This window comes from Papio anubis, chromosome 14 (genome assembly GCF_008728515.1).
Source record: "Papio anubis isolate 15944 chromosome 14, Panubis1.0, whole genome shotgun sequence".
NCBI lineage: Eukaryota > Metazoa > Chordata > Mammalia > Primates > Cercopithecidae > Papio > Papio anubis.
Window position 1 is genome coordinate 74,127,555 of NC_044989.1, and position 20,502 is coordinate 74,148,056.

At 46.1% G+C, this 20,502-nt stretch overlaps 1 protein-coding gene across 1 annotated transcript in view; it reads left to right on the forward strand.

Annotated features, from left to right (window-relative positions):
- The first annotated feature begins 1,846 nt into the window (after window positions 1–1,846).
- ACTG2 (actin gamma 2, smooth muscle) overlaps window positions 1,847–20,502 on the forward strand; it is a 28,974-nt gene continuing 10,318 nt past the window's right edge. Inside the window, exons 1-7 of the mRNA XM_003908824.4 lie at window positions 1,847–1,900; window positions 2,900–3,011; window positions 3,478–3,585; window positions 11,949–12,110; window positions 12,961–13,089; window positions 19,775–19,885; window positions 20,157–20,241. Coding sequence (XP_003908873.1) covers window positions 11,985–12,110; window positions 12,961–13,089; window positions 19,775–19,885; window positions 20,157–20,241 — 451 coding nt within the window. The 5' untranslated portion in view covers window positions 1,847–1,900; window positions 2,900–3,011; window positions 3,478–3,585; window positions 11,949–11,984. The remainder of the gene's footprint in view (window positions 1,901–2,899; window positions 3,012–3,477; window positions 3,586–11,948; window positions 12,111–12,960; window positions 13,090–19,774; window positions 19,886–20,156; window positions 20,242–20,502) is intronic.

Sequence of the window (20,502 nt, forward strand, 5' to 3'; positions counted from 1 at the left end):
TTTAACCATTGCATATATTACTTTTGTAGTTAGGGAAAAAAACAAACAGTTCTAAGGTGGCCAGTCTTATGAAAACTGACATGTTTCTAAATGTAATAAACAAATGTAATGTACTGAAAAAAAAACCCATATTAATGCTAATTGTCTAATAACATGAAGAGGGAGGTGGCCTCATATTCTCCCGGCAGGAGTATAAACTAGTACAAATTTTTTTAAGACAACTTGGCAGGTTCCATCAATATTTCACATGTGCTTACTTAATCAAAGAATTCCACTTTAACAAATTTACCATATGAAAATATTCCCACATGTGCACAAAGGCACATTACAAACTTTTAGTAATGTTAGCAATGTTGGCATGAGTAAAAACACTGGAAATGACCCAAGAGCCCATCAATAGGATATTTGTCAAATAATTTATGGTATATATCCTACTATGTAAAACGATGTTAGAGTTTTAAAAATTACATGAACTGATTTTGAAAGACATCCGAGAGTATTATTAAGAGAACATGACAAGTTTCAGAACAGTTGTAAAAACATATGCAATGACATAATCCCATTTTTGTAAAATAATATTAAAATGTTAGAAAAAATCTGGAAAAAATATTTTTTAAATAGGTATCCTATTGCCGTTAACAGTGGTCTTCTCTGGCTTAGGTCTAAGCGGGATTATAGGGAGCATTTGCTCTCTAAAATACACATTTTTATATTTTTTGAAATTTTGCATTGAATTTTTGAAACCAGAAAAACATGTTAAATATAAAAAATCGAGTACCTGGTGTAACCTCCCCCACCTTCTGATCTCTCCCTAAACATTTCCTCAGAGCTTCAGTTTATTCAGTTAGTCCCTGCTTTCTGGTCTCTGGGCTGTTTGGAGCCCAGATCACAACCAGTGCCTTTGTTATAGGCTTTTCATTGTTTATCGGCTGACTGTGCCAACTAAGAGGTGAATATCCATAAGGGCAAGGTGTCCCCACCTGCACCCTGACCATGGTGCTGAGTGATTAGAAGAAAGCTCACTCTGTGAAGCAACTCTTACTCTGAGAAGGAAAAGGATGCCCCCTCTAGACCCATGATCAGGTCAAGGGAGATTGGCACCCTGTTCCTGCCCTGGCCTCATTCCCACACAAGAAGAGAGAATCAGAGTGGGAGCTTATGACCCTGTCACTTAGTGTTGAGCTACCTGCCTCAGCCAGTTGGGACTGCGAGCACTCTGTCCATGCTGGAACAGCTCACACCTCATCCACTGCCACCTTGTATGCAGCACAGCTCCGGAAAGGGAGCCTCTTCCCTCTAGAATCCCCAGTGAGGGTTTTTCTAGGAACTTGAAAGGCTCAGGAAGCTTCCCACAGGGTCTGGAATTTAGACTTAGGCACTAAACACGTAGGCCAGTGATCAAACGATGAGTAAGTGAATCTCGCAATGACAACAGTGTTTCTTGTCGACAGGGAACAACTGCAGGTCCTCATGGAAAGCCTTTTTTAATCTTTCCTCTGGGCTGTCTCAGCAGAGGACACTCCTCATTCACACCTTCTCCTGCCTCAATTTTCAGTTAATGAGGAAGCCAGATCTGCACCAAGCCATTGCACCAGGCCACCCAAAACCACCTGGAAGTCCCTATGCGCTGAGCAAGGATGCAATGCACGCTTCTTCTATTGAAGCGGGGGTATCCTGGGCACTGGGTGGTGAAAGTTTGAGAGACACAGGTGGCTGAGGCCCACTCCCCGAGTTTCTGTTGCAATAGGGCTAGGTGGCGCCTGAGACCTGCATTGTGAGCACATTCCCATGTCACGCTGCCACTGCACTCTGGTGGTCCTCATGCTTTGGGAACCTCTGTGTTGATGACGGAGCAGAGTCAGGGAGGCCAGTCAGGAAACTGTGCCCCACTCCAGGCCAGGTAGGACTGGAGCCTGAGGCAGCACAGGCCAGCAGGGATGGAGGGAGGACACAGAGCTGAGGGGCATTTCTGATGGGGGGAGCACCAGGCTGTGGTGACCAGGTGGTTGTGGGAGCATGAGGGAGACAGAGGGTTCTAGACTGACTGGCTTCTAGCTTGAAGGGCTGAGGGGATGGACTTGGAAGTTGGCAATGCAGGAGGCACAGCAGTTTTGAGGGTAGGGAAGAAGGGCTCAGTTTTAGACAGGATGAGTTTGAAGAGCCGGAGAGTCATCTGGATTGGGATGTCCAATAGGCAATTGATCATTTTAGTCTGGATCGGGGTGAGGGAGGGGACCATGAGAATGTGGAGTTGAAGTCATACCACAGAGCTGGTAGCTGATTAATGTGGGAAATGAACAAGCTACCTAGGGAGAGTACATGAATTACACAAAGAAGAGCAAGAACCAGCCAGCCATGGTGGCTCACGCCTGTAATCCCAGCACTTTGGGAGACCAAGGAGGAGGGATTGTTTGAATCCAGGAGTTCAAGAGCAAGACTCTGTCTAATTAAAAAAAAAAAGAAGAAGAAGAAGAAGGCCAGGTACAGTGGCTCACACCTGTAGGCCAAGGCAGTCAGATCACAAGGTCAGGAGTTCGAGACCAGCCTGGCCTGTAGGAAAATCCTACAGCCTGGCCAACATGGTGAAATCCTGTCTCTACTAAAAATACAAAAATTAGCTGGGTGTGGTGGCAGGTGCCTGTAGTCCCAGCCACTCAGGAGGCTGAGGCAGGAGAATCGTTTGAACCCGGGAGGCGGAGGTTGCAGTGAGCCAAGATTGTGCCATTGCACTCCAGCCTGGGAGACAGGGCGAGACTCTGTCTCAAAAAAATAAAAGAAAAAAAAAAGAAGCAGCAGCTCAAGAATCACAGGACTGTGGAAAATCCTACAGGCCAGGAGTCTTGTTAGGTGTGCCTCAACCCTGAAGCAGGTCCCTCAGTCTGTAATTCTCGATATTTAGAGACTGGTAGAGGAAATCCATGAAGAACCCAAGAGAGAATGAAGCTTAAGGTGTCCTGAGACCCTCAGAGAACTCAGCTCAAGGGTTAGGAGCTTGTGCCAAGGTGCAGCAGGTGAGTAAGGCACACAGGATTTCTTTCCTGGGTACAGATGGCATTTCTCTCCAGCTTTCATTGGTCCCAGGCTTGTACCAGACAAGGCATAATTGCACCCGTTCTGGGGACACTGCCTGGGTGTCCCAGGCAGGCCCAGGGGCGGCACGCAGCAGGGCCTGAGGAGGGAGGTGTGGATGGAGGAGGCTCACTGCCATTCTTGGTATGGTTCTCACTCCAGGAGCACAGCTGCATCTGGTCTCACTCTGGGCAACTTATAAGGCCTGCTGTGAGTTTTGTTTATGCAAGTGCAGCATAAAAGGAACAAATCTACCAGCACCGGGGCTGTTGCCACTGAGTCCTTTTGCATACATTTTTCAAATGATAATTCACTCTACCCACCCCCTTCCCTACCCCCAAGGCGATTTATTGAAAAAACCACCTTATATGGTAATATTGCTAACACACCGTCAGCTGGCCTTTTTAGGGACTTTGTTTAAAGAAGATCCGCCTCTGGGGTTTTATATTGCTCTGGTATTCATGCCAAAGACACACCAGCCCTCAGTCACTGGGAGAAGAACCTCTCGTACCCTCGGTGAGTACTGTACGGCTTTTGCCACCTCTTCCTTTCCGGGGCTGCCTGGCCTCCTGGGTGCGGGAGGTGCCTCCAGATTGGCCTGACTTCTGTGGCGCTGGCCCAGATCACATGCCAGGGCACTTGGTGGGAAGCGGCACCTGTGAACATACTGCAGCCTGCCGGGAAAAGGCATCGCTGGCCATGGGACATCCTGGGGCAGGGGCAGCTTGGAACCGCTCCCTGCCTCAGAAGGGGCTGGTGGGATATAATGCCTGCAGTCTGCACTAGCCCTGCTCCCCGGGGTCGGTGAAGGTCCACATCCTGATGTCCTTTGTCTTGGGTTAGAATGTCTGGGAGGCTGTTTTAGGGGATCATATACTTTGCAGAAAAGCAGCTTCTTTTCAGAATACTTGAGTTAAAGCCAACAGTGGTCCTGGTGTCCGTGAGTTGTTTAGTCCATGAAATGTCTGTGCTGGGAATGGGAGGGTATTTTCTTCAGATCCCCTGGGTCTCTCTCTGTCCTCTGATTTGTGCTTGGCTGAGGAGAATGGAGGGTTTTTGCAGTCCTTGAAGGCTCTAGGATCATTGGGGGATGGGGAAAATTCCACTTGCCCTGTGGCATCATGAGGTTCTGGGGTAGAAGGACCTTGGGGCCCATCTAGTTCATTCTCCTCCTCTGATGAGGACATTGAGGCCTAGAGACATTCAGCCACTCATTCAAAAGACTCACACCCAACTGTGACCCATTTGCAGATGTCATTACTCCCCAACCCACCCAACACACACAGACACACGTGCACAAAGAATTAAGAGGAAGATGAGATTAAGGGGCCACTTCCACGTTTGGCATCAGAACTCACTAGCATCTCTTCACAGATGAGGCAGGCTGGGTGTGGCGGTGCAGGCCTTGAAGGCAGACTGCCAGGCTAACCAAGTTACTGAGCGACCTCAGCTTCCTCACCTGGAAAATGGGGGCAAGAATAACAGTATCTACTTGGCGATGGTGTGAGGATTAAATGAGAGAATGCATATATATGGCACTCAGCTCAAGGCTGTCAGGGCCCCGCCCTGAGTTCTCAAACTTTCAGAATCACCTGGAGGGCTTGTTAAAACATAGATTGCCCTATGCCCCACCCCAGATTCTGATTCCAGTAGGCCGAGATGTGGCCTGATACTTGGGATTCCTAACAAGCTCCCAGGCGATGCTGAGGCTGCTGGTCTGGGACCACACTTTGTACAGGGAGGCTCTAAGTGCTCACTTTGATTACCTGAATGTGGGTTTGGACTCTCATACTAACTCTTGGGCTGAAAAGAGGCAGAGCTTCCTGTGACAGAGATGGATGGGTGCTGGAGAAACTGCAATGAACAGTAAGATCCTACATGCCAGGCCTGAGAAAGGGGATGGGCCGTGTGACATCATGAACTTGGGGCAAGATATCTTTCCGCTTTCCCCTTGTTCATTCTGCCAACATTTACTGAGCACTTATTATGGGCCAGGCACTGTCCCTGCTCCTTAGGGACAGTGGAGAGGCTTCTGCAGTTACTGGAAGAGACAGATAAACAGATGAGAACCATGGAGCAAACAAGTACATGAAAGGGGTAAAGCCCAGGAGGAGCCCATCACTCCGCCCAGGAGTTATCAGGGAAGACTTCCTGGAGGAAGAGGTGCCTCAGCTTGGTCCTGAAGTAAGGTAGTCCTGGTAAAGAGTGAGCATGGTTTTTGGGACTCAAGCGGCTCAACTCCACTGAATTTAGATGGCAAGGCAAGAATCAGGTAAAACTAAATTCAGAGGGGTCAACAGGGCTGGATTACAAGAGCTTTAGACTCTAAAGGATCAGGCTATGGGGAGCCATGGAAGGGTTTTAATCTGGAGGGTATCTGTTGAAGGGGCTGCTTTGGCAGCTGTGAGGAGAGTGGACTGGAACAGGGCAAGAGCACAACTGCAGCATGCGGTGGTCCTGAGCTGGTGGCATGGGTGCCGTGGAGGTAGAAGAAAGAAGGGCTGGTGATAGGTTGAGAGGGAAGAGGGCGGCACCAGGGCATTGGGCGTGGGCTCAGGGTGGGTGGTGTGAGTCTGTGAGGGCAGCTCCAGGCGGAGGCTGGTGATGAGGAGAGCAGTCCTGGAGGTGTGGAGTTGGGGTGCCGGGGTGGGGGGGTTGGTGGGGGAGATGCACAGCAGGCTCTGCAGGCCTAGAGCTCAAGAGAGGGGTCTGGACAGGAGCAGAACCAGGGGAGTGAATGGAAGGCCAGGTAAGAGCCAAAAGAGAAGGCACCCGAGACAGATTCTGGAGGATCCAAAATATTACTCAACAGAGTTGTTTTTAATTGAACTCATGTATATATATGAACCTCGTGAAGATACCACGAAGTTAATTAGAGGTGCTGTTAGAATTTTCCACCATGGCAGTGTTTTTCATAGATGATTTCTCTCTGCCAGCGTTTCTGATGGTTTGTATATACGCATAGGCAAATAATAAAAGGCAGAGAGGCAGCTGCTTACATGTCACTTGAAGCCCTCACCCAAAAACCTGTCCCCAGCTATTGTTTGAAATCTCATCATCACAGAGGCCCTCCTTTTAGGCCTAACACTTTCTGTCAAAATGAAAATGTCTTTGAGAACGGACATAAATTCAACTTTCAATAGTCATTGATGTGTGAAGCGGATCATTCAATTCCTTTCAATATGACAGGCTTCATCCTGGGAGCAAGTTTTGATGGAGAAGAGTAAGAGAGATTAATAAGAATTATTATTCTTTGCAGCATTTGATGACAGGGATTGATGAGGCCCAGAAAGTAAATATTTTAGGCTTTCAGAGCCTGAAGGTCTCTGTCACAAGTACTCAATTCTACCATTGTAACAAAAGCAGCCATAGATAATATGTAAGTGAATGGGTGTGGCTGTGTTTCAGTAAGACTTTATTTATTAGACCTTGAGACTTGAATGTCCTAATTTCCATGGGTCATGAAATATTTTTTTCTTTTGTTTTTTCCTCAACCATTTGAAAATGTAGGGCCAGGTGCAGTGTTTGCACCTGTAATCCCAACACTTTGGGATGCCAAGGCAGGAGGACGACTTGAGGCCAAGAGTTTGAGACCAGCCTGGGCAACATAGCAAGACCCTGTTTCTAAAAAAAAAAAAAAAAAAAAAATTGAAATTAGCAGAATGTAGTGACCATGCCAGCCACATGCCTGTCATCCCAGCTCCTAGGACGAGGAGAAAGGATCCTTGAGCTCAGGAGTTCAAGCCTGCAGTGAGCTTGATGGTGCCACTGGACTCAATGCCTAGGTGACAGAGTGAGGCCCAGTATTTAAAAAAACAGAAAGGAAAAACCATCCTGAGATACAGGCCATATAGAAACAGGCTGGAATTTGCCTACATTTACAATGTCTACGGCACCTTCATTTCCATTCCGTCATCTTGTGAGATAGATACTATCATTTCCATGTTCTAGCGGAGGAAACTAAGGCCCAGGGAAGGACAAAGGGACTGGGCTGTGGGAAGGGGGAACCAGGAGGGAGAAGAGGGTAAAGGAAGGAGCAGTGAGAAGATTTCTAGAGCCAAACTTGTCTCCTTCTAGGTACTGGGGTGGGTGGATTTTAACAGCTCTGCCCCTCACGTCGTGTTTGGGGTGGCCAGGGAGACAGACGGGTGAGTGAGCAAATGACTTGCACTCATTATGTCTTTGGTTTCTGGCCACCTTCGGGGCAAAGGGAATAAAAGCTTCGTTCTTGAGTCAGTGAGAGCTTCAATGAAGCCCAGATGTCATTTGTGCTGAAGGAACCAGAGCAACTCTCTGCTCCCCGCCAAGCATGAAGCGGTTGTGACCCCAGGAAACCACAGTGACTTTGGCTCTGGTTCAGCTGACATGCTCGAGTCTAGCCACAAATTACCAGAAAGCAGCTGAGGAAAGTTTAGAATTTCTCCTGGCAGAGACAGTACAAGAGTCTGGCTCCAAGGTGAACACCTTCTTCTCAGAGCAGCACGGGCCCTTCAGAGGCTCGACTCTACCAGCCCTCCCCCCTGCCTTCCCTCTGCCTTCCCCACCCTCGCTTCACATTGGATTTTGCCTTCAAAATAGTAAACTCCAAACCACCTGAAGTGCTGCAGAACAGCGTTGTTGACAGCTTCAAGCCGCCTTGTGGCTTGTCTCAGCCGCTGCTCTGCACTGGAAACAAAATTCCAGGCTCTGCCTCTTTCTGTGTGTGGGAAACGCTGGAGTGAGTTTGGGGAGGGAGACAAAAGGGCTCACTGAAAACCCAGACGGGCTTGAACCATAAGTCACACAGGAGAGACGGACGCTGAGGGACCCTAGAGGGAGACAGTGTCGGAGCACAGCTTTGCCTCTTTTGCTACTTCCTCGCTTTGGAGGTTGCTTTCCCCTCAAGGTGGACCACCTGCTAGAGCAGGGCAGCACTGCTGTTCACTGGCCAGCTTGGAGAGAAAACTGCCCATGTGATTCTAAGTCAGGCCCTTGTGACTGAACCATCATGAGGCTGGACTGTGGGGACTCAGGTGGCAGAGCACACCAGGTCTGGGAGGGGGCCACTCAGATGGCGACATTGTCATTCAATATTTATTGAACACCTACTGTCTTAATCCATGTTTGTTGCTACCACGGAATATATAAGACTGGGTTATTTATAAACAATGGAAATTTATTTCTCAAAGTTCTGGAGGCTGGGACGTCCAAGATCAACGCACCAGCAGATTCAGTGTCTGTCTGGTGAGAGCCCAGAGTCTGCTTCCAAGATGGCGCCTTGTGCTGTGCCCTCACGTGGCAGGAGGGCAAGAGAGAGCGAGAAGGGACCAAATTCGCCCTTTTACAAAAAACCCATTCCTGAGAAGGACATTAGTCCATTCAAGAGGGCAGAACCCTGCTGCTAAAATTGGTAACGAAATTTCAACATGAATTTTGAAGGGCACAAACATTCCAACCATAGCACCGCCTATGTGTTAAACACCCACTTAGGTGCTGGGGCTGTAAAGAGTAAATCTAGGCGTGGCCCTGGCACAGGAGGGACTCCATTTCATAGAGAGAAAAGAACACAGACCCTTTTGTTTTAGGGTGCTTGCTGCCAACAGCTCTGGACAGACAGGCTGAAGCAAAAACACCAAACATGGAGAAGTTATGACAGCTCCCCAAAGTAGTGAGGAAGGCACATCTCAGGCTTGGGAAGTGTCCTCGGTGGGTGCCAGGCCTGCCTCTCCCAGCCTCTTCTCAGTGAAGAGATCTCTGGCTAAGTTCTTTACCTTCTCTGAGATTTGGCTTCCAAATCTATGAGATGGAATTAAAGGTATCTTCTCTCGGGGCTGTTTTGAGGATTAAATAGATAATATATGTGGAAAACCCCATGTTTTTTAAAATTAAATATCCATTTATACCAAAAATGGGAACACTGAACATACTGCTGTTTCACCTACCAAAGCAACTTGCACCTTTTCTATTGCATTAAATATTTTAGTTTCTCCATTGTATGGAGGCTTCCAGTAATTAGTTTACAAGCCAAATTATTTATTATTCAGTAACTTTTTTTTTGATATTGAGATTGTTCCTAATTTTGATCATTTTAAACAAAGGTGTCAAAACAGGCCAAATCTTTTCATTCACCCATGACTGTTTCACAAAGATAGATTCGTAGAAGTGCTTTTGGGGAGTCAAAAGGTGTGTACATCTTTAAGGCTTTTAATAAGTATTTTCAAATTCCCTTTCAGAAAAGTAGTACAATTTGACACTCACAAGCAGTGACTGTGAAGCCACTTCTCCACACCTTTGCCAGCAAGGGTGGCCCCAAGAACCACACACAGTACCCCAGCTAAGGGCAGAGGTAGCTTTTATCCCTGCCATAGCACACTGCTAACGATCAACAAGATGCCAAGTCCTGCTCACAGATGCTAAACAAGAGCTTTCTTTTTTTCTTTCTTTCTTTTTCTTTTTATTTTTTTTGAGACAGAGTCTCACTCTGTAGCCCAGGTTGGAGTGCAGTGGCATGATCTCAGCTAACTTCAAGCTCTGCCTCCCGGGTTCACGCCATTCTCCTGCCTCAGCCTCCCAAGTAGCTGGGACTACAGGTGCCTTCCACCACGCCCGGCTAATATTTTTTCCTTTTTTTTTTTTGTATTTTTAGTAGAGATAGGGTTTCACCGTGTTAGCCAGGATGGTCTCAATCTCCTGACCTCGTGATCCGCCTGCCTCAAAGTGCTGGGATTACAGGCGTGAGCCAATGTGCCTGGCCACAAGACCTTTCAGAGTTTGGTTATTGAAACTCACAATATAGGAATTCATATTCATTTCATTAAATTTAACCTTGGCTTTGTGTGGTGGCTCACCTGTAATCTCAGCACTTTGGGAGGCTGAGGCAGGAGAATCACTTGAGCCCAGGAGTTCAAGACCAGCCTGGGCAACAGAGGGAGACCTCGTCTCTACAGAAAAAAAATGTTAAATCAGCTAGGCATAGCAGGGCATGCCTGTGATCCCAGCTACTGGGGATGCTGAGGTGGGAGGATCGCTTGGGCCTGGTAGGTCGAGTCTGCAGTGAGCCGTGTTCTTGCCACTGCACTGCAGCTTGGGTGACAGAGCAAGACCCCATCTCAAAAAAAAAAAACTCTTTTGATTCAGCTCATTTTCTCTGCCTTTTGAGATCTTCTTGGATTTTTATTCTTTCACCCAGTGTATTTAATATTACTCTCTCCCAGCTGTTTTATCTGAAAACTTGATCAACCTGTGCTTTATATTTTCATTCATTTATAAAAATGTCACATGAGAAACGGTCGAGAGTAGAGCCCTGCGACATATCGCTGCCTCCTCATTGACACTGACTGAGGCAGCTGCAAATATACCAAATTGTATTACTGCTTAGTACATGGCTTTGTCAGGAGGGATATCCTATTCTGGACCTTGTGGGCTGGTTTAGAGAATGAGGACTCATCACTGGCACCATGGGAGACATAAGGATCAGCAGAGACAGAGGCAAAGCTGGATTTAAGAAGTCACAGCAGGCCTCTCCCCTAGTGTGAGCCTTGCTTTGAATATAACTGGGAAGGACTTCGTTTTACTCTTGAAAATGTTAACAAGCCTCTGCTCAGTGTCTACCTAGCCTTCAGACCTCGCATTCTCAGGCCTGTGGTGCTGTCTCCGCTCTGCTTCAGTCACAGTCTTCTCTGTCCAGCTTCTGCATGAGGCCATCTGGGACCAGGATCACAGGTTTCAGAAGTTCCCCTCTCCCCGCTCCATGTCATAGGCACCTGCGGTCACACATTCCGGATAAAACTTCAGCCCGCCTTCTCTTTCTGTGCCTGGCACTTCTCTTTTCTCTGGACTTCTGGAAGTCTGCCTCCTCAGCCCCTCAGCTGGGGCCTTCCCCACTTCTGCCCCGCCCCACTGGGTCCTCCCAGGCTAGGAGGCAATCTCTCACCATCCTCCGAGGCTCTGTTGCTTCTCCTTCATCACCAAATGCCAGGAATTTGTCAGCTGCTGTTTGTAACTCAAAAGAAAGAAAGAGAAGGAAAGAGACACAGGAAGGAAGGGCGGCAGAAAAAAAGAAAGAATGCATGCAGCAGATGTTGGGAAAGTTAATTTCTTCATTAGTTTGCATCCATCCTAATTCGGATCTCGGCATGGGGGAGGGAATCCTCTGTTGTCCCCATCTGTCAAGGCAGCATACAGTGAGTCCCATCGTGGAGTTCCTTCTTTTCCTCTCTCCTCCCAGAGTGCCCCTTCCTTGTCAAGGTGCTTCTACCCTTAGGAGTGTACATTTCACCTATAACCACTGCCTATTTTTTCCTTAGTGATATGTTATGCTAGTGATTTTTAATTACATAAACTATATACAAATGCAGCCTCCTTGTAAAAAAATTAAAATATTATAGATATAACACAGCACTTCCTCTCCCAGTTCTACTCCCAGAGGTAATCACTATAATCGGTTTGCTAGGTGTCCTTCCAGAACTTCTAGCCTCTTTCTTTGGCTTGTATGTGGTCACCTTCTCACTGCATCCTCCCGTGGCCTACCCTCTGCATGCATCTGGATCCTAATTTCCTCTTCTTATAAAGACACCCATCCTATTGGAGTATTCATATTGGATGACAGCCATATTGCATTAATCTCATTTTAACTTAATTATCTCTTTAAAGACCCTATCTCCAAATACAGTCATCTTCTGGGTACTGGGGGTTAGGACTTAAACATGAATCTTTAGGGGGACACAATTCACAATTCAGGGTAAAGGGAAGAGGCTCAACTGCCAGAGAGTGGGAGGCCAAGCCCATGCCTGTCCCTCCTGGAACTGGTTGCAGGTAGGGTCAGCCCCCAAAGCCAAGAAACTGTCTCCAAACTGATTTGACAAGTGGCTGACTAGTTCTCTTCTCCCACAAACCGCAAGGTGCTCCAGTCCCCAGCTCACTCGGCCACTCACACCATGTGTGAAGAGGAGACCACCGCACTCGTGTGTGACAATGGCTCTGGCCTATGCAAGGCAGGCTTCGCAGGAGATGATGCCCCCCGGGCTGTCTTCCCCTCCATCGTGGGCCGCCCTCGACACCAGGTGTGTGCTCATCTGGATACCAGGCTTTGAGCCACTAGGAGTAAGCGCTGCACTGTGAGACCCTGCTGAGCTGGGGGTTAGGGGAAGGGAGTGTGTATGTGTGTGTGTGTGTGTGTGTCTGCATGCACATGCGTGCATGCATGCCAGGTGTAGGGAGTTCTTTTCTGATTAACTGAGAGAGCAGGACCCTTTAAGTAGAAATATCCAGGGCCAAAACCAATATACATCAGGCACACAATGACACTATTATGTCTGGCTTACATTTGGGGGGTTGCTAGGTTTGGAAAAATTAATTGAACAAGCCTCCTGCCTTTAAGAAATTTACACTTTGTGAAGAAATACACTTAACTAGTCAGAGATCATGGGCTGTGATAGAGGTAAAATATTTCACAGGAAGGGAAAAGTGTCACAGAAAAAGGAATACCTGAGAATAAGAAGGATTTCAGCAGGTGGAGAGAATAGCAAAGATTTGGAGATCTAAAAGTGCAGGCACAGGGGATTTGAGGAGGGTACATACAAATTTGTGTGTGTGTGTATTTGTGTGTGTGTGTGCCTGTGTGTAGTAGGATGAGGGGAAGAAGTGTATGGGTGGGGCTTGTTTTGTCTCAGAAAACAACATTGTCTGAAGAGAAAGAAGAAAGGCCAACCCACAAGAAATCCTCCACCTTCTCTTCCTGACACCTCCACACTCACTGGTATCTGCTCCATCCTGTCTCCTGCTGTCCTGTTTCCAGGGGAAGAAAGCTGTTTTTCCCATCCTTATCCTTCTTCAGAGACCTTCCAGTGCCTGAATCCCTCTGTGTGGAGCCGTCAGTCAATTCATTTCTCTTTTCTTCTCTTTGCATTGCAGGGTGTGATGGTGGGAATGGGCCAGAAAGACAGCTATGTGGGGGATGAAGCTCAGAGCAAGCGAGGAATCCTGACTCTCAAATACCCCATTGAACACGGCATCATCACCAACTGGGATGACATGGAGAAGGTATCTGTAGACTCCCCCTTAATGAGCCTGCTTTAATGATCACCCATCATCATGACCCTCATATCCATAGGCCACTGTGCTCTGTCAATTCTCAATCTAAAATGCTTCTCACTTCTGTCTTTCCTTTCTTTTCAGCCCCACAACCATTTCTCCAACCTAGGCTGCCAACATCTCTCCCTGGACTATTGCAATGACTTCTTGGCTGATTTCTTGGTCTCTTGCCCTCATTCACCGAATTCATTCTCTACACTGCTGCAAAGCTGATCTTTCTAAACACAGGTCAGCTCATGTTACTCACCTCCTCAGAAATCTTCAGTAGCTCTTCATTAACCAACAGGGGGTTCCTAACAGGACCTGTCCCCGCCTAATCCCCACGATCATCTTTTCCTGCAATATATACTCAGGCCAGTGCTCACCCCTTCTTTTTTTTTTTTTTTTTTTTTGAGACGGAGTCTCGCGCTGTGTCACCCAGGCTGGAGTGCAGTGGCGCGTTCTCGGCTCACTGCAAGCTCCGCCTCCCAGGTTCAGGCCATTCTCCTGCCTCAGCCTCCGAGTAGCTGGGACTACAGGCGCCCGCCACCACGCCCGGCTAGTTTTTTTGTATTTTTAGTAGAGACGGGGTTTCACCATGTTAGCCAGGATGGTCTCGATCTCCTGACCTCGTGATCCGCCCGCCTCGGCCTCCCAAAGTGCTGGGATTACAGGCTTGAGCCACCGCGCCCGGCCTACCCCTTCTTTAAAATGCTGGTGCTGGCTCAAGAGAGGCAAACAGCAGTCTCTCATTCTTATCTTCCCTGTCAAGACTTCACATAGGTGGACTGATGCTAGAGTATGATGATGAGTCTCCAGTGAAAGTTTTTAAGTAGAACTCTCTCAGGGTTTCTAGAAGCCTTTTTGTTTAAGAAAATATGGTTCGGGGGGGGCGGCGGAATTTTTAAATGGTGGAGCTCATGGTCAACAAAATTATGTGTGCAAAATGCTAATAGAGCCTTTCTAATATTCTTGCGATTAACTCTGCTGACAGTTGGCTGAGTGTTCTTGTTTCTGCAATGGCTGTCTTCGGAAATGTGATACAGGGCTTACTGAGCAGACTGCAACTGGAAATGAGGAATGTTGACTTGAAGTCTGTAATTCATTTATACTTTTCTCTAAATCCTAGATTGAGTCACTCGATGTGAGATAAGTACTGCATATAAAATGCAACAGATTTCACGTTATACAGTGGAGAGGATAAGAGCACAGACATTAGAGGCAATGGCAGGAAATCCAGGTGCAAAACCCACCCTATAAGTCTTAGTTTTCCCATTTGTAAAGTGAAGATAAAAAACACTTTGTGCTTTAGGTTGCTTTGGAGATTGAATTAGGTAAATGCTTAGTATAATCCCAAGGCATGGAACATACTTATGTACTCAATAAGTGACACGTACGATTCATAGATATGTAACATTATCTACTTTAAAAACATAATAGGCTGGGCATGATGGCTTACGCCTGTAATCCCAGCACTTTGGGAGGCCAAGGCAGGTGGATCACAAAGTCAGGAGTTCAAGACCAACCTGGCCAACATGGTGAAACCCCGTCTCTACTAAAAACACAAAAAGTAGCTGGCGTGGTGGTGGGCGCCTGTAATACCAGCTACTTGGGAGGCTGAGGTAGGAGAATCGCTTGAATGCAGGAGGCAGAGGTTGCAGTGAGCCGAGATTGCATCACTGCACACCACCGTGGGCAACAGAGTGAGACTCCGTCTCAAAAAATAAATAAAAATAAAAAAACACACACACGTAATAGAGGCCAGTGGCTCATGCCTATAATCCCAACACTTTGGGAAGCCAAGGCAGGAGGATAGCTTGAGGCCAGCCTGGGCAACATGGTGAGACCCTATCTCTATGAAATAAAAATTTAAAAGTTCACTAGGCATGGTAACACATGACTGTGGTCTCAGCTGTTCAGGAGGCTGAGGCATAAGGATCACTTGAGCCCAGGTGGTGGAGGCTGCAGTGAGCTGTGTTCACACCACTGCACCCCAGCCTGGGTGATAGACTGAGAGCATGTCTCAAAAAAAAAAAAAAAGAAAAAGAAAAAAGAAAACCAAGAAGGAAAGGAAGGAAGGAAGAAAGAAAACATAATAGACAAACTATTTTATTCACAGTAGTGACAATGTGTGAACTCTTTAAAGAAACCCTTAAAAATAAATTATGTGCCTTAAGGCCGGGCACAGTGGCTCATGCCTGTAATCCCAGCACTTTGGGAGGCTGAGGCAGGCGGATCACTTGAGGCCAGGAGTTCGAGACCAGCCTGGCCAACCAACATAGTGAAATCCTGTCTCTACGAAAAATACAATAATTAGCTAGGTGTGGTAGTGGGCGCCTGTCACCCAGCTACTCCAGAGGCAGGAGAATCGCTTGAACCCGGGAGGTGGAGGTTTCAGTGAGCCAAGATCGCATCACTGTACTCCAGCCCGGGCAACAGAGTGAAACTCTACATATAATTAAAAAAATATATATATATATAAGAAATATAAAATCATTTCATTATATATAATCATTTCATTATATATCTACAAATCATTATATATATATATCTCATGTGCCTTAAAAACCATATTGGATAAAAGTGTCAAATGTCCTCAAATTAATTTATAGGCTCATTGCATTCCAATAAAAATTATGCGGCATAATTCTAAAGTATGTTTGCAGAAATAAATAAGCAAAAATTATGAAACAAAATGAATTTTTTAAATTATGAAGGAAGACATAATATAATGAAATACAATATAAATTGTAAAGTTAAACAATTTGATACCGGCAAAAAGGTAAAGAGGAAATATATAATAAATGAAACTTCCAACACAAGAGAGGAGGAAAGGACTATTCAACAGATTATTCTGGGACAACTGATTAGTTATTTTGGGAACTGGAGAATCTTGGTTTATAGCCCTAAGCTCACACTATTTCACCAAAACCATGTCAATTAAATATGAAAGTTAAACGTAAACATTTAAATTACCAAAAATATAATACAGTTAATGTGAACATTTAATCAAACTTCTGGTAAGAGTGGTCATAGAGAAAAAGAATGACAAATTTGACTTCTTAAAGAATCATAACTTTTAATATCTCAAAAATAACCAAATTTAAAAGCCAAATAACAAACTGCAAAAAAAAAAGTGCAATGAAGGATTAATATGAACAGTTAATGCAAATTGACAATTAAAACTATGAAGTGTACCCCAGACAAATAAAAAACAAACACTTAATTAGCTGAACAGAAATTATGAAAAGCTGCAAATGTGAAAAAATTTAAACTCATTTGAAACAAAAAAATCAAAGTAAAATAACTAGGTATGATTTTTACCTATCAAATTATTTCATATTTTAAGAGTGAGAGCACTGAATTCAGGTAAGGATGGGGTAAAACAGCCACTTTTTTATTCTGAAGTAAAGAGTGGTTTAGCCTATTTGTTAATAACAAAAAACAGAAAGTCTTCCAATTGCCATGTTCTTTAGCCCAGTAATTCCACTTTTAGAATCTTCTTCTTTGGAAAACATCCTGAATACAAAAAATAATTGCAATATGCCAAAGATAACTATCATAGGATTATTTATAACCAAAAATCAAAGACACCATGAATAGTAATGTGATTAAATATATGATAGTATATGATAAAATGTTATATAAGCATTTTTAAAAGTTTGTTTAGTTTATTAAAAACAAATATTTATTATGAAAAGTAAAATGATTTATGTTATAAAAACAAATTTTAACATAGTCTAATAATAATAAAAGGATATGAAATAAATAACGATAGTAATAAATTTAAAAATACATAAAGACAAAAGATTAGGAAAAAGAAAAAAGTCAAAATGTTAACTGTTGGTTGTTAGGTGATGGACATAGGAGAGATTTTTATTCCAGTAAAAAAAAATTTTTGACTGGGCGCGGTGGCTCAAGCCTGTAATCCTCGCACTTTGCGGGGCCAAGGCGGGCAGATCACGAGGTCAGGAGATCGAAATCATCCTGGCTAACACGGTGAAACTCCGTCTCTACTAAAAATACAAAAAGTTAGCCGGGTGTAGTGGCAGGCGCCTGTGGTCCCAGCTACTCGGGAGGCTGAGGCAGGCAAATGGCGTGAACCCAGGAGGTGGAGGTTGCAGTGAGCTGAGACCGCGCCACTACACTCCAGCTTGGTCGACAAAAAAAAAAAAAAAATTTTTTTTTTGAGGTAGGATTTTCCTCTGTCACTCAGGCTGGAGTGCAGTGGTGCAGTCATAACTCACTGTGGTCTCGGCCTCCTGGGCTCAAGGAATCCTCTTGCCTCTGTCTCTGGTGTAGCTGGGAACACAGGTGCACACCACATCCAGTTGATTTTTAAATTTTTTGTAGAGGCAGGGTCTCACTTTGTTACCCAGGCTTGTCTCCAACCCCTGGGCTCAAGCAATCTGCCTTCCTCAGCTCCCCAAAGTGCTAGGATTACAGGCATGAGCCACCACACTCGACCTTAAAAATATTTTTCTAACTTTAAAAATTATCAACATCTTTAACTTTTAAGGTATAAAAACTCCAAAAAATAAACTAAAATCAAGTGCAGATGCTTGAGCCCAACATCCAAGGATTCTGGTTCAGTGGATCAGATGATCCAAGGTGACTCCGGGAGAGGGTCTCTAGGAAGCACATTTTAAGTAGCATGGGGTCCCCTCCTTAAGACCAGTTGCTGTCCTTTGGGCTCCTGTGCAACGCTCACAGTCCAGGGCCTCTGCCTGTGCCATTCCCTCTGCCTCGGATGCCTTTCACAGCAGCCTCTGGAGACCTTCTTTTGCTCTCAAGGCCCATTTAAATCCCTCAGATAATGAATTACTCCTACCTCTTCCTTCACTTAAAATGTGGCTTGTGTTTTTCTTTTTGTTTGTTTTGGTCTTTTTTAACCATCTCTCTCCCCTCTGGACTTTGCAACCGAGAATTGGGTGCCGTGTCTGATTCATATCTACCCTCATCACACTTACCACCGTCTTAGCACAAACCTGGTGGTCCATAAATACATGGGTCCAATGGCATCAAATGACCCTGTGCCTCACCTCTGAGGAAACCAAAGCCCCACGTCCCTGCTACACTTTGCCCAATCCTTCTGCAAGACTCCTTTTTGGTTGTACTTGATCACTGAAGAAGAAACTGGACACGGGAAGAAATTAACTTCCTCTAAAACAGTGGTTCTTTTTAAATTTTGAGACAGGGTTTCACTCTGTCACCCAGGCTGGAGTGCAGTGCCATGATCACAGCTCCCTGCAGCCTTGACCTCCTGGGCTCAAGCGATCCTCCTGCCTCAGCCTCCTAAGTAGCTGGGACTACAGGCAGGCGCTACCATGCCTGGCTAATTTTTTATCTTTTTGTAGAGACAGGCCCCCACTATGTTGCCCAGGCTAAGCAGTGGTTCTTAACCGGGATGATTTTGCTTCCCAAAGGACATTTGGCAATGTCTGCAGACATTTTTGATTGTCACAACTTGAAAACTGCTGCTAGCATCCAGTGGGTGGAGACCAGGGATACTGGTCGGCCCTCTACAGCAAAGAATTATCCAACCTAAAATGTCATAGTGCTGCGATTGAGAAACCCTGCTTTAAAGTACCAGGCTGGCCAATAATAGACAGTGAAAATTGAGCCCAAGTGCCTCTGTCAGATTCTCAGCAGGAGACAGTGTACATTCAGCTGGGGTTTTTTTTTTTTTTTTTTTGAGACGGAGTCTCGCTGTGTCGCCCAGGCTGGAGTGCAGTGGCGCGATCTGGGCTCACTGCAAGCTCCGCCTCCCGGGTTCACGCCATTCTCCCGCCTCAGCCTCCGAGTAGCTGGGACTACAGGCGCCCGCCACCACGCCTGGCTAGTTTTTTGTATTTTTAGTAGAGACGGGGTTTCACCATGTTAGCCAGGATGGTCTCGATCTCCTGACCTCGTGATCCACCCGCCTCGGCCTCCCAAAGTGCTGGGATTACAGGCTTGAGCCACCGCGCCCGGCCTCAGCTGGGGTTTTGAAATTGATTGACATGTATACTCAGCTGGGGTTTTACAGCTGGTTAAATGAATGTCCTACAGAAATGTGCGTAGGGTTAAGGCAACTACAAAGGGATGTCGAGGCACCCAAGAACCAGCAATAGAGGGAGCTCTCACACCCCTAAACATGAAGGGGCAGTGTCATTGGAGCTTAGAGAGAGCTTGAGCCCTGAAAGAGGGGCTGCCCAACAGGAACTGTGCTCATGGAGGGCCACGCTATTGTCAGGAGATAAACCCTGACTTATTTTGCCCTCCTACTTTCCAGTCTCTTGCAGGTATCTTCTATCAGCCAAATATAGCCAGAAGCCAGAAAGCAATGAACACTTGAGTGACAATGTGCCTTGCATCACTCAGTGCACAAAGGCAGGGGAGAGACTGTAGCAGAGTGGAGAAGAGGGAAGGTCAAATGGAAATAATGAACACATAGAAAATACTGGTTCCAGGTCTGAGTCCTACCTGGGGCCCTGTTGAGAAGGAATATACCCTTTAAATGTCAGTCAGAAATTTCCAGGGCTGACCATTCTCCTCTCCAGATCCATCCCGTCCTGTGTAACATGGTGCCACACTCTCCCAGCAAGGAAGTGTCAGTCAGAATTTTCCAGCCACTGGGAGTCTGCCAGGTTCATCTGGCTTTTGTCTCCACTAGATCTGGCACCACTCCTTCTACAATGAGCTGCGTGTAGCACCTGAAGAGCACCCCACCCTGCTCACAGAGGCTCCCCTAAATCCCAAGGCCAACAGGGAGAAGATGACCCAGGTAAGAAGCCAGGAAGACTTAAACACTGGCACAAGAATGCAACATAGATGCTTGGCCAGATACCTTCTCCCCTTCAAACATCAGTGCAACAGAACTCTCTGAGGACCTGCTATGTCCATAGTCCATGCCAGGCCCTGGGGGTGTGGGTGTGGAATAATGAACTACCAAACTGGCATAGTTCCTGCCCTTAATGAGATTACAAACCATTCTACAGGCCAAGAAGTGCTGTGATTTTTGCCAGATAATCTTTTATTCTTCATTGTTCTTTAAGATCATGTTTGAAACCTTCAATGTCCCTGCCATGTACGTCGCCATTCAAGCTGTGCTCTCCCTCTATGCTTCTGGCCGCACGACAGGTGAGTAATCCTGTAATCCATTCCTTTTCTGACTTCAGGGGAGGTAGGGAAAAGCTGGGGTCTGGAAGAGGCTCCTGCTCAGAGGAATCAAAGGGACGGCTGAAGTCCAGGCAAAATCTTGCTTAGGGATAACAGGTGAGAATGCCTGTGTGGAATGCCAGATGTGAGCCTACCTGGTATAGCTGGAAAAAACATCCAGTGAGAACTGTTTCCCTCACAGTAATCATTCCAGGAGCTTCTACACATACACACATTCCAACA